We start from the raw sequence: 12,218 nt of genomic DNA, 5'->3' as shown, positions 1-12,218 counted from the left end.
TAAAAAGTGTTAATTTTTTAAAAAATCCATGAAAATTACTTATACTTTGTCTATACAGCAATGACAACAATGACATAAAGACAGAAAGGTAATTTTAAATTTTACTAATGGTTCTATAGTCATCCATCTATATTATGTGAATTTCTTATATGGCAAAATACCCATTTATCAGTGTGCTGCTCAAATTATATGTACAGATTGTGGTTTTAGAATAGAGCTATCAGTTCAGTTCAATTCAGTCGCTCAGTCGTGTCCAACTCTTTGCAACCCCATGAATCGCAACACACCAGGCCTTCCTGTCCATCACCAACTCCCAGAGTCGGTGATGCCATACAGCCATCTCATCCTCTGTCATCCCCTTCTCTTCCTGCCCCCAATCCCTCCAAGCATCAGGATCTTTTCCTGATGAGTCAACTCTTCGCATGAGGTGGCCAAACTATTGGAGTTTCAGCTTTACATCAGTCCTTCCAATGAACACCCAGGACTGATCTCTTTTAGGATGAACTGGTTGGTCCTCCTTGCCGTCCAAGGGACTCTCAAGAGTCTTCTCCAACACCACAGTTCAAAAGCATCAATTCTTTGGCACTCAGCTTTCTTCACAGTCCAACTCTTACATCCATACATGACTACTGGAAAAACCATAGCCTTGACTAGACGGACGTTTGTCAGCAAAGTAATGTCTCTGTTTTTTAATATGCTATCTAGGTTGGTCATAACTTTCCTTCCAAGGAGTAAGTGTCTTTTAATTTCATGGCTGCAGTCACCATCTGCAGTGATTTTGGAGACCAAAAAAATAAAGTTTGACACTGTTTCCACTGTTTCCCCATCTATTTCCCATGAAGTGATGGGACCAGATGCCATGATCTCAGTTTTCTGAACGTTGAGCTTTAAGCCAACTTTTTCACTCTCCGCTTTCACTTTCCACAGGAGGCTTTTGAGTTCCTCTTCACTTTCTGCCATAAGGGTGGTGTCACCTGCATATCTGAGGTTATTGATATTTCTCCCAGCAATCTTGATTCCAGCTTGTGCTTCTTCCAGCCCAGCATTTCTTATGAAGTTCATGACATTGTACAGGAGACAGGGATCAAGATCATCTCCATGGAAAAGAAATGCAAAAAAGCAAAACAGCTGTCTGAGGAGGCCTTACAAATAGCTGTGGAAAGAAGAGAAGCGAAAAACAAAGGAGAAAAGGAAAGACCTAAGCATCTGAATGCAGAGTTCCAAACAGTAGCAAGGAGAGATAAGAAAGCCTTCCTCAGTGACCAATGCAAAGAAATAGAGGAAAACAACAGAATGGGAAAGACTAGAGATCTCTTCAAGAAAATTAGAGATACCAAGGGAACATTTCATGCAAAGATGGGCACAATAAAGGACAGAAATGGTATGGACCTAACAGAAGCAGATGCTATCAAGAAGAGGTAGCAAGAATACACAGAAGAACTGTACAAAACAGAGCTTCATGACCCAGATAATCATGATGGTGTGATCACTCACCTAGAGCTAGACATCCTGGAATGTGAAGTCAAGTGGGCCTTAGAAAGCATCACTATGAACAAAGCTAGTGTAGGTGATGGAATTGCAGTTGAGCTATTTCAAATTCTGAAAGATGAAATATGCCAGCAAATTTGGAAAACTCAGCAGTGGCCACAGGACTGGAAAAGGTCAGTTTTCATTCCAATCCCAAAGAAAGGCAATGCCAAAGAATGCTCAAACTACCGCACAATTGCACTCATCTCACACGCTAGTAAAGTAATGCTCAAAATTTTCCAAGCCAGGCTACAACAATACGTGAACCGTGAACTTCCAGATGTTCAAGATGGTTTTAGAAAAGGCAGAGGAACCAGAGATCAAATTGCCAACATCCGCTGGATCATCGATAAAGCAAGAGAGTTCCGGAAAAACATCTATTTCTGCTTTATTGACTATGCCAAAGCCTTTGACTGTGTGGATCACAATAAACTTTGGAAAATTGTGAAAGAGATGGGAATACCAGACCACCTGACCTGCCTCTTGAGAAACCTGTACGCAGGTCAGGAAGCAACAGTTAGAACTGGACATGGAATAACAGACTGGTTCCAAATAGGAAAAGGAGTACGTCAAGGCTGTATATTGTCACTCTGCTTATTTAACTTATACCAAGATAATAGAGTTATAATATGCCACTATTTTCTGTGTATATAGCAGAACTTTTATAATATGTCCTTATTTAATACAGAGAATGAATGTGGGAGAAATGAATGGCTTAATATTTAACAGAAAAGGTGGATTTGTCCTTTCTAGGTGAAAAGGGAACACCTTTGACATAACAAAGAGACTTACCAGATTTGGGATAGGTGACAATGACAAGGTCATCTGGTCTTGCCTCAAATTCCTCCACATTATGAAACTGCTCGATAAATTTTTTATACATTGGTATTCCACTGATTTTGCCAAAGTAATCTGAGAAGGACGGTTTGGAAGAACTCATCGTGGAGTGGTACACTGAAAGAAAAAAAGGTATGTTTTCCACTTCACATGCACTTTAAGTTGTTTTAATATTAATAGTAGTCCTGTACATCAAATTTCTCTTGGGTGTCTAACATTTCTTATATGTTGAGCATATAGGGTAAGGAATATTAAAGAAATGTATAACATAGCCTTGGTGCTTTAAGAGTTTCTAATTCTATTACTAAGTCTAACATATAAAAGAATAAGTAGTACAAAGCACAAATAAGTTACATGTTTTAAAACTATGTACAAAATGTGTGATACATTCAATAGAGCCTTGATTTCTCCCTCAGAACTGATAAAACATATAAAAAGACTAAGATATTGTGCAAATGCAACAATATTTTGGCAAAGAATCCCTTTAATTAATTTTGTATACATTAAATAACAATAAATTTTGATGGCCACATTTGATAGCTATTGCCAGATGTCAAAGTCAAAGCTTTCTTTGATCCTGAATATGTTTCATTAAATGAAAAAAAAAAAAATCAAATGCTTGGTGAGAGTATTAAAAAGATGAAAATAATGACACTGTAATGGATATGTCTAAGACATGGATTCTGGAAGGTATAGAAGAGTATGACCCCCTAGCATTACTTATACTTTTCTCTCTCACTTCATCAGTAAAGTTGACACTCTCATTGAGTGACTTGTGTGAAATTTATAAGGTTAAACAACACGGTTATCATTGACAGTGCCTGATCCCATGATACCTCATTTCATGTTCAGAGTAAGCCTTAGACTTTTTAATTAGGCAAACTTTCCTTTATTGGCTTTCAACTCCTCTCATTACCTTTTTCCTCTGCAAACTTACTCCATTCTGAGTTTGTGATATAGCATCTCAACAAATGTTATCCTTCTTTGATATTGCCCTCACAGGATCTCCTTTATTTTTCTTTTAAGACGAGGTATTAGGTGACTGCAGCAATGAAATTAAAAGATGCTTACTCCTTGGAAGGAAAGGTATGACCAACCTAGATAGCATATTCAAAAGCAGAGACATTACTTTGCCAACAAAAGTTCGTCTAGTCAAGGCTATGGTTTTTCCTGTGGTCATGTATGGGTGTGAGAGTTGGACTGTGAAGAAGGCTGAGCACCAAAGAATTGATGCTTTTGAACTGTAGTGTTGGAGAAGACTCTTGAGAGTCCCTTGGACTGCAAGGAGATCCAACCAGTCCATTCTGAAGGAGATCAGCCCTGGGATTTCTTTGGAAAGAATGATGCTAAAGCTGAAACCAGTACTTTGGCCACCTCATGCGAAGAGTTGACTCATTGGAAAAGACTCTGATGCTTGGATGGATTGGGGGCAGGAGGAGAAGGGGACGACAGAGGATGAGATGGCTGGATGGCATCACTGACTCGATGGCCGTGAGTCTCAGTGAACTCCGGGAGTTGGTGCTGGACAGGGAGGCCTGGCGTGCTGCGATTCATGGGGTCGCAAAGAGTCGGACACGACTGAGCAACTGATCTGATCTGATTACTGAGTAAAATGAGGCTCATCATGCCAGAGAACTGGGCAATATTCAGTTACAAGACTGCCTCAGGATTGTTGTTATTGTTTAGTAGCTAAACCATGTCCAACTCTTTGCAACTCCATGGGCTGTAGCCCTCCAGGCCCTCTGTCCATGAGATTTCCCAGGAAAGAATACTGGAGTAGGTTGCCATTTCCTTCTCCAGAGGATCTTTGGGATCTTCCCAATCTTCCTGACCCAGGGATCAAACCCACATCTCTTGCACTGGCAGGCAGATTCCTTCCCACTGAGCCACCAGGAAAGCCCATAGTTTCTGCAGTACAACAAAGTGAATCAGCTATATGTACACATACATTCCTTTCCTCTTGAACCTCCCTCCTGCCCCCCATCTCACCCCTCTAGGTCATCCCAGAGCACTGAGCTAAGCTCCCTCTGCTATACAGCAGCTTCCCACTAGCGAACTATTTTACACATGGTAGCATCTCCCTTTTATCCACCCCTGTCAAAAAAAAAACAAAAAACAAAAATAACCCTGTAGGATAAGTTGTTAGACGCTCATACACGTGATTGAACCCAGGTCTCCTGTGTCTCCTGCATTGCAGGATGATTCTTTACCTGCTGAGCCATCAGGGATGACTGTAGCCTGCCAAACTCCTCTCTCTATGGGATTTCCCAGGCAAGAATACTGAAGTAGTAACCATTCCCTTCTCCAGGGGAATATTGCAGGGATCGAACCCTCATCTCCTGCATTGCAGGCAGATTCTTTACCATCTGAGCCACCAGGGAAACTCCTAAAAATCTGTGTATTAAAGATATTTTATAACTTTTCATGTTTTGATGTTTCATAAGTTTATTGGTTATTTTAATCATTTTGGTCAATTTTGTCCATCAGAAGTGTTTTGTTTTTTTTCCTAAATGATATATAGCAGGTAATTTATCATTTGTTTATAAATTGAAGATATCTGAAGTGTTCCCATCTTATATTGCCAGTTGTTTTTAATTTTTTAATGGTTTATATAGAAATTTATTGCTCATATAATCACTAGGGGAAAAAAAATGTGTACAAAAGGCATTCCTTGTCCTGCCTATTGATTTGTTTATTCATATGAACAACTTGCTTGGTGTTCTGCCAAGTTTGTAAGAATTGGCTTATAGTCAAGTGGGAGTAGCTGACTTATTATCAAAAACAGTTGGCTGACTTCTGACTGACCCTTCATGGTCAATTTTAATCTCAGGGTTAAACTAGGTGGCATATAATAAAATCCCTTGCTTTGTTTAGCTTCTTTTGGTAAGTTCTCTCATCTTGTAATGTACAGATTCACCTCCAGCTGATTTCTTCTTTCTCAAAAGACATAGTTCAGTTCGAAATTGTCAACTGCATTCCCTAACTGAGTGTGGAGGGTGCTATTGTCTAGAAACGCTGACCAAAAATTATTAGAACTGTGATTCATGAATTCAGTTGAGGGAAGAAATATGTTTCTCCTTTTCTTTGTATTTCCTCTTCCCTTCTTCTTTCTTTCTCTCTTTCTCCATCTTCCCCTCCTCTACTCCCCAGTCTGCCTTTCATTCAGCGGTATACTCTATGTGAACGCCTCTGCTCTTACCAGGCACAGAGATAAGTGCTGACTATCAGAATGAGTATAGATGCAAAGGGCTTGCTTCAGCCTCACCTTCTACAACTTAATTTGGATTTGAGCAAAGTGGCTGAAAGGAGAGAATATCCTTTTGGACATTTTTCTATCCAGAACCATAGCACTGTGTCACAAAATAGATGCTAAAAAATCCTCATTAAATTCAATTGTTTTATTGTTAGATCAAATCTGCTTGGGCTTTCTAGTATCCACTAACAATTCCTAGATGAAACAGCCACTGTCCTGCCAATGGTGTACCTTGTCAACTACTTACCAAGGACTTAGATTTCTGCTCTTTTTTTTTTTTTTTTTTTTTTGGGATTTCTGCTCTTGAAGGTCAAATGTCTTTCACTTAAAAGTAACAGTGATATTTGCAAGTTCCCTGTTAGTAATAGATTGTTTCTGACATATTTCACAGAAGTAAACATCTGACTAGAATTCAGTCTCCACTTTAACTTTTCTACTCTGCTTGCTTTGTTCTCACTTCAGTAAAATAGAGAACATGTTTAACATGCAGGATTTACAAGGCAACTATGATACTAAGTTTTATGTTAAAACGCTTTAATTTAAACAGCAAAACGTTATATAAATATATTATTTTTAATAAGTGATCTTTTATCACAAAGTGATTATTTGCTTTATTCTAAGTAAGTAAAATATTGATAAAAACTTTATTCTCTGTATTTCCTTTTTAATATAGTTTTGTAATAAGTAATTCTGTATTTTCTATATCTAAAATCTAAATATTAATATCAGCAATAATAGAGATAAAACCTGTCCAGATGATCCTGTGAAAGAAACTGGGTGATGCAATTCAGTTTTCTTCAATCCCCACTCAGGTTTCAAGCTGCAAAAAAAGATGAGCACTACTGTGCGTTTGGAATGTTTCTGGTGGATTTTTATTCTGAATACCAGAGAAGGAGGCGGAGATTAACTTGTGAGTCTAGGCTTTCTGGATTTCGTGATGCAATGGGGTAAAACAAATATCATACCTGCAGGTGCAGTGAGCCACACAGTCATGTTTATTCACACAGATATTAGAGGTTCTCCAGTTATTTTTCATTCTTGGCTCTTAGGCAAATTTCTAAATTTGCCAGTAGCCATCACTGGGTTAAGGAGAAGGAAGAAAAGGAAATAAAGGTAAAGATGAGGGAGAAAAATGTAAGCAAGATGGAGCAAAATATAAGAGAATTTATAAGAGAGTGTCACTTACTGAATCAAAGGATGAGGTTGACTTTTGAAAGATTAAACTCCCTAGAGGAGTAAGAGAGAAGAAAATGACCCTGCATCAGGAGACCTAGATTAGGTTAGGGAGACTTTTCAAAGAGGGATTTATAGTACTTGCTTGTGTCTTAACAGGTCACTTGGAAAACACCTTTTGTTTAAAAATCTTTGCCTTTAACTCTTGAGTAACCCTGAAAATCAAAAACAGATGACAGCCAAAGGAATAATGTAACAGAAATCACCTTGGATTACTGTTTTTAAAATTTCACTTATCTCTGCTCCCAATCACATGCTAAATGATATAGTGTGGAATTTCCAGGTAAAGTTAGTCATTGACAGCATTGAAATTTAGATAAGAGAATGAGAAAAATGGACTTGGAGGGCACTATGTTAAATAAAATAAGTCAGACAGAAAGGCAAATCCTGTATGACATCACTTGTATGTGGAATCTATAAAATACAACAAACCAGTGACTATAACAACAAAAAAAGCAGTCACACAGATATAGAGAACAAACTAGCTGTTACCAGTGGGGAGAGGGAAAGAGGGAGAGGAAAGATAGGCATAGAGGATTAAGTGGTACAAACTATCAGCTATAAAATAAGCTTCAAGGATATACTGTACAACACCAGGAACATTGCTAATATTTTATAATATATCATATAGAGTATATATATATATATATATATATATATATATATATATAATTTTTTGACTACTCCAAAGCCTTTGTGCATCACAACAAACTGTGGCAAGTTCTTCAAGAGATGGTAATACCAGACCACCTTACCTGCTTCCTGAGAATCTGTATGCAGGTCAAGAAGCAACAGTTAGACTGGACATGGAACAATGGACTAGTTCCGAATTGGGAAAGGAGTAAGTCGAGGCTGTATATTATCACCCTGCCTATTTAATTTATATGCAGACAACATTGTGTGAAATTCTGGGCTGGATGAAGCCCAAATCAAGATCGTGGGGAGAAATATCAATAACCTCAGATATGCAGATGACACCACTCTTTTGGCAGAAAGTGAAGAAGAACTGAAGAGCCTCTTGATGAAGATGAAAGACGAGAGTGAAAATCTTGGCTTAAAACTCAACATTCAGAAAACTAAGATCATGGCATCTGGAGCCATCACCTCATGGCAAATGAATGGGCAAACAATGGAAAGAGTGAGAGACTTTATTTTTCTGGGCTCCAAAATCACTGCAGATGGTGACTGCAGCCATGAAATTAAAACACACTTACTCCTTGGAAGGAAAGCTATAACCAACCTAGACAACATATTAAAAAGCAGAGACATTACTTTGCTGACATAGGTCCATTTAGTCAAAGCTATGGTTTTCCCAGTAGTCATGTTTGGATGTGAGAGTTGGTCTATAAAGAAATCTGAGTGCTAAAGAACTGATGCTTTTGAACTGCAGTAAGAATTGATGTTTTTGAATTGCAGTGTCGGAGAAGACTCTTAAGAATCCCTTGGACTACAAGGAGATCCAACCAGTCCATCCTAAAGGAAATCAGTCTTGAATATTCATTGGAAGGACTGATGCCAAAGCTAAAACTCCAATACTTTGGTCACCTGATGAGAAGAACTGACTCACTGGAAAAGACCCTGATACTGGGAAAGACTGAAGGCAGGAGGAGAAGGCGACAACAGAGGATGAGATGGTTGGATGGCATCACCAACTCAATGGACATGAGTTTGATCAAGCTCCAGGAGTTGGTGATGGACAAGGAGACCTGGCGTGCTGCAGTCCATGGGTCACAAAGAATCGGACATGACTGAGAGACTGTACTGACTGAACTATAATAATCGCAAATGGAGCATAACCCTTAAAGATGGTGATTCACTATACTGTACACCTGTAACATAGAATATTGTACAGCTCTACTTCAAATCAAGAAAAGGCCAAGGTTTCTTTGTTTTGTTTTGTTTTGTTTTCATGTCTCTGCACTTACTCTTTTCAGTGGAGGATATTCTCCTTTGCTCCACCTCATACCCTCATCAATACCTCCAACTCAGTTAGTTTAAAACCTGACTAGTTCTCATCTGTCTCTTGTCTTTAATTTGATTGCACTTACTTTGAAAGACCTTTCCTAACTTTTGCAAGACTGAATATCCCTTCAAATGGACTTTGAAACTCTGCACTGCATCCTATTTAGCATTTATTTCATTATGCCAGAATTAAAATTTACTTGTCCAATTTCCTTATTAGTCTGTGTATACATTTAAAACAGGGTGATATTTGGTAACTAGCTCACAGGCTGGGCATTGAATACATATTAACAGAGTGAAAGTGGCTGATGTGTTAAAAAAAAAAAACAAAGTTAAGAGAACTGCCGTTGTTAATTACAAAAGACATTAATATCCAGCCCTACCCAAAATAAAATAAACGAGTGGTTTTTGAGAAATGGCAATTTTTTATGATAGAAAATCTAAATAGAGCAGGGTTAACCAGAGGCTTATTTTTAAATTGCATGTCATTTGACTTTATGTACTTTGTCATTTTACTTTTTTTATTTTTATTTGTGTTAAATAAGTGTTAAAACATTTAATTGTTAAATATACAAGTTTAATATAGATTGTAATATTTAATACTATTGCATAGCTTAATTTTAAAATTATCATCATTTAATAATAAGGATCTGTAAGATTTCTATCATTGTTTACCAAGATATTCTTTGATCCAAAAAGTCAGGATATAAGCATAGGCTAATCGGAACAGACTTAGCTTTCAGGCCATCTCTCTTATCTTTCAGTTGTAAGCAATTGGCTGCAAAGATATTACAAATGTGTCTAAACCATGTGATGCTGGCAGCCACTGAAGTCCAAAACACATTTATCCTTAAAAAAAATCTTTCAAATGATGAGGATTCACTTACCAATAAAAAAATAAGTGCGAAAGTATGTTGTTGTTTAGTCGCCAAGTTGTGTCCAACTCTTTGCAACCTCACAGACTGTAGCCTGCTAGGCTCCTCTGTCTTCGGAATTCTCCAGGCAAGAATACTGGAGTGGGTTGCCATTTCCTTCCCCAGGGTATCTTCCCAACCTAAGAATCAAACCCGTATCCTGCACTGGCAGGCGGATTCCTTACCACTAGCTCCATATGGGGCATTGAGTTCACATAAAGTGTGTTAGATAGCTACTATAAATAACATATAGTAAAATGAAGCCTCCTGAAGGGTGCAAAAGAAAAGTTTTGCCTGAAAGAACTTTCTGTATAATCTTATAAAGTATGAATCACATAGGTTAAAATAAGAATGGGCCTGTAATGCAGGAGATACTGATTTGTTCCCTGAGTCAGGAAGATCCCCTGGAGCAGAAGAATGGTTACCCACTCCAGTATTCTTGCCTGGAGAATTCCATGGACAGAGGACCTTGGTGGGCTACAGCCCATGGGATCACAAAGAGTCAGACATGACTGAAGGACAACACACACACACACACACACACACACACACACAGAGTTTAATTAAGGTTCATTTTTTTTGAGTTGCACATTTCTATGAATGTTGACAAATTCTTAATGCCAAGCATCTGCCATTATGGTATTATACAAAATAGTTTTGCCCCCACCCCTCACAACAATATCTTATGCTCCACCTCTTCCTTCTGCCTCCCCTCCTGTGAACTTCTGACATTCACTGATAATTTATCCTATCTGTAGTTCTGACTTCAGAATGCCATATAGTTGAAGTCAAAGAGCATGCGTAGCCTTTTGAGATTGGCTTCTTGACTTAAAGCGATGTACATTCAAAGTTCCTCCATATCTTTTGATCATTTAATACCTTATTTATCTTAAATGCTGAATGATATCCTATTATCTGAAGGTACCAGAATTTGTTTATTTACTCACCTATTAAGGGGTATCTTGGTTGCTTTCAGTTTTCAAAATTATCAGTAATGCTTCTATTAACATTCATGTGCAGGCTTTTGTGTGGAAATAGGTTTGCTCCTCATTTGTGCAAATATGTAGGAGTGTGAGTGCTAGACCAAATGGTTAAGACTGTATTTAGCTTTGTAAGAAACTGTCACTGTTGCTGTGCCTTTTTGCACTCCCACCAGCAATGAATTAGAGTTCCTTTTGCTCCACATCTTCACCAGTATTTAGAATTGTAAGAATGTTGGATATTATCTGATTAAAAGATAGGCTGTGTTTAATGTTTGCTGTTGTGTTATAGACTTCAGTTTCCTCTAGTGTCCTTGCTTTGATCTCCATTATCTTTTACCTCCCCTTTATGAGACAGGAATGCCAAAAGGGCTGTAGTTGAGTATTTCCCTTCCCCTATATCAGATAAATTGCTGGTAAGATCTTTTTCCATAGCCTGAAGTCCCTTATTATGGAGAACACTCTAGGTTTATTTTTATTTATTTTTATTTTTTTTTTTAGGTTTATTTTTAAATGGTTATTTTTCCCTTCCCTCTGCCTGAACCCAGGCGGTTTTTCTCCATTGGTTTTTCAACATGATAATCTGATTGAGACTTGGAAGTAAAATTCACAGAAGCTTGGAGATTTTCTTTAACTGAGCCCTCCAGGGTTTTTAACTCTTAAATTAAAGCAAACTGTCATTGCTGTTCAGTTGCTAAGTTACGTCCAACTCTTCATGACCCAATGAACTGCAGCACACCAGGCTTCCCTGCTCTTTACTATCTCCTGAAGTTTGCTCAAATTCATGTCCATTGAAATTGGTGATGCTATCTAACCACCTTATCAGCCTCTGCCACCCTCTTCTCCTCTTGCCCTCAATCATTCCCAGCATCAGGGTCTTTCCCAATAAGTCAGCTCTTACATGCCCAGCCTCCTCCATCCAGCATTTCATCAGTTCCTACCAGTTACTGGCTCCAAAGTCTTCCTCTTTCCAAACTCTTCCTCTTTCATCGGACCTTGCCGGGAGCGAGCTCCGCCCGTGGCAAAGGTCATGAGGAAGGAGGCTTGGCATACGCAAAGGCGGGATCGAGCCTCAGGAGTCCCCCTGGAAATTCTTGAGCATCTACCCCCAAAACCAGAGTCTGCCTACTTTCCGCTTTGTGCTGTCACCTACACCTCTGACTTTACAGGGGGCTGTCCCCCATTACTTACAGCTGCAGTTAATAAAGTTCCTGGGTGTGATAGTGTTTCAACCTACAAACTCCTTTGGAAGTCCTCTAGCCTGCCTGAATAGGTTTTTCTGGCCACATGTGATTGTTCAGAGCCTCCCAACTGTGAGAGGCAGGAGATGTTCTAAACTGTCTGAATACAGATTCCTTTGAGCAGTTAAAAGATTGATTAGAAATTGTATTGGTGAAGGGTTTTTCACTTGCTGGGCCAATGTTTGCTGCTAAGTCTCCATATCCCTTACCTGCTGCATCCCTGGCAGTGTATTGATTAATATAATTGGTGTAAGTAGTAGCTTTAATGTTT

At 38.6% G+C, this 12,218-nt stretch overlaps 1 protein-coding gene across 2 annotated transcripts in view; it reads right to left on the bottom strand.

The window, feature by feature from the left end:
• Positions 1-12,218, bottom strand: part of SULT1E1 (sulfotransferase family 1E member 1) — a 59,984-nt gene that overhangs the window by 15,933 nt on the left and 31,833 nt on the right. The window contains exons 1-2 of one of the 2 annotated variants that reach the window (XM_006071127.3): positions 6,365-6,511; positions 2,320-2,481 (exon numbers count right to left, since the gene is read on the bottom strand). In XM_006071127.3, coding sequence (XP_006071189.1) covers positions 2,320-2,467 — 148 coding nt within the window. In that variant the 5' untranslated portion in view covers positions 2,468-2,481; positions 6,365-6,511. Of the gene's footprint in view, positions 1-2,319; positions 2,482-6,364; positions 6,512-12,218 lie in introns of those variants that run through there. The other variant, XM_025289969.2, reaches the window with a different exon arrangement.

This window comes from Bubalus bubalis, chromosome 7, assembly GCF_019923935.1.
Source record: "Bubalus bubalis isolate 160015118507 breed Murrah chromosome 7, NDDB_SH_1, whole genome shotgun sequence".
NCBI classification, from domain to species: domain Eukaryota; kingdom Metazoa; phylum Chordata; class Mammalia; order Artiodactyla; family Bovidae; genus Bubalus; species Bubalus bubalis.
This window is presented reverse-complemented; position numbering and strand designations above follow the sequence as displayed.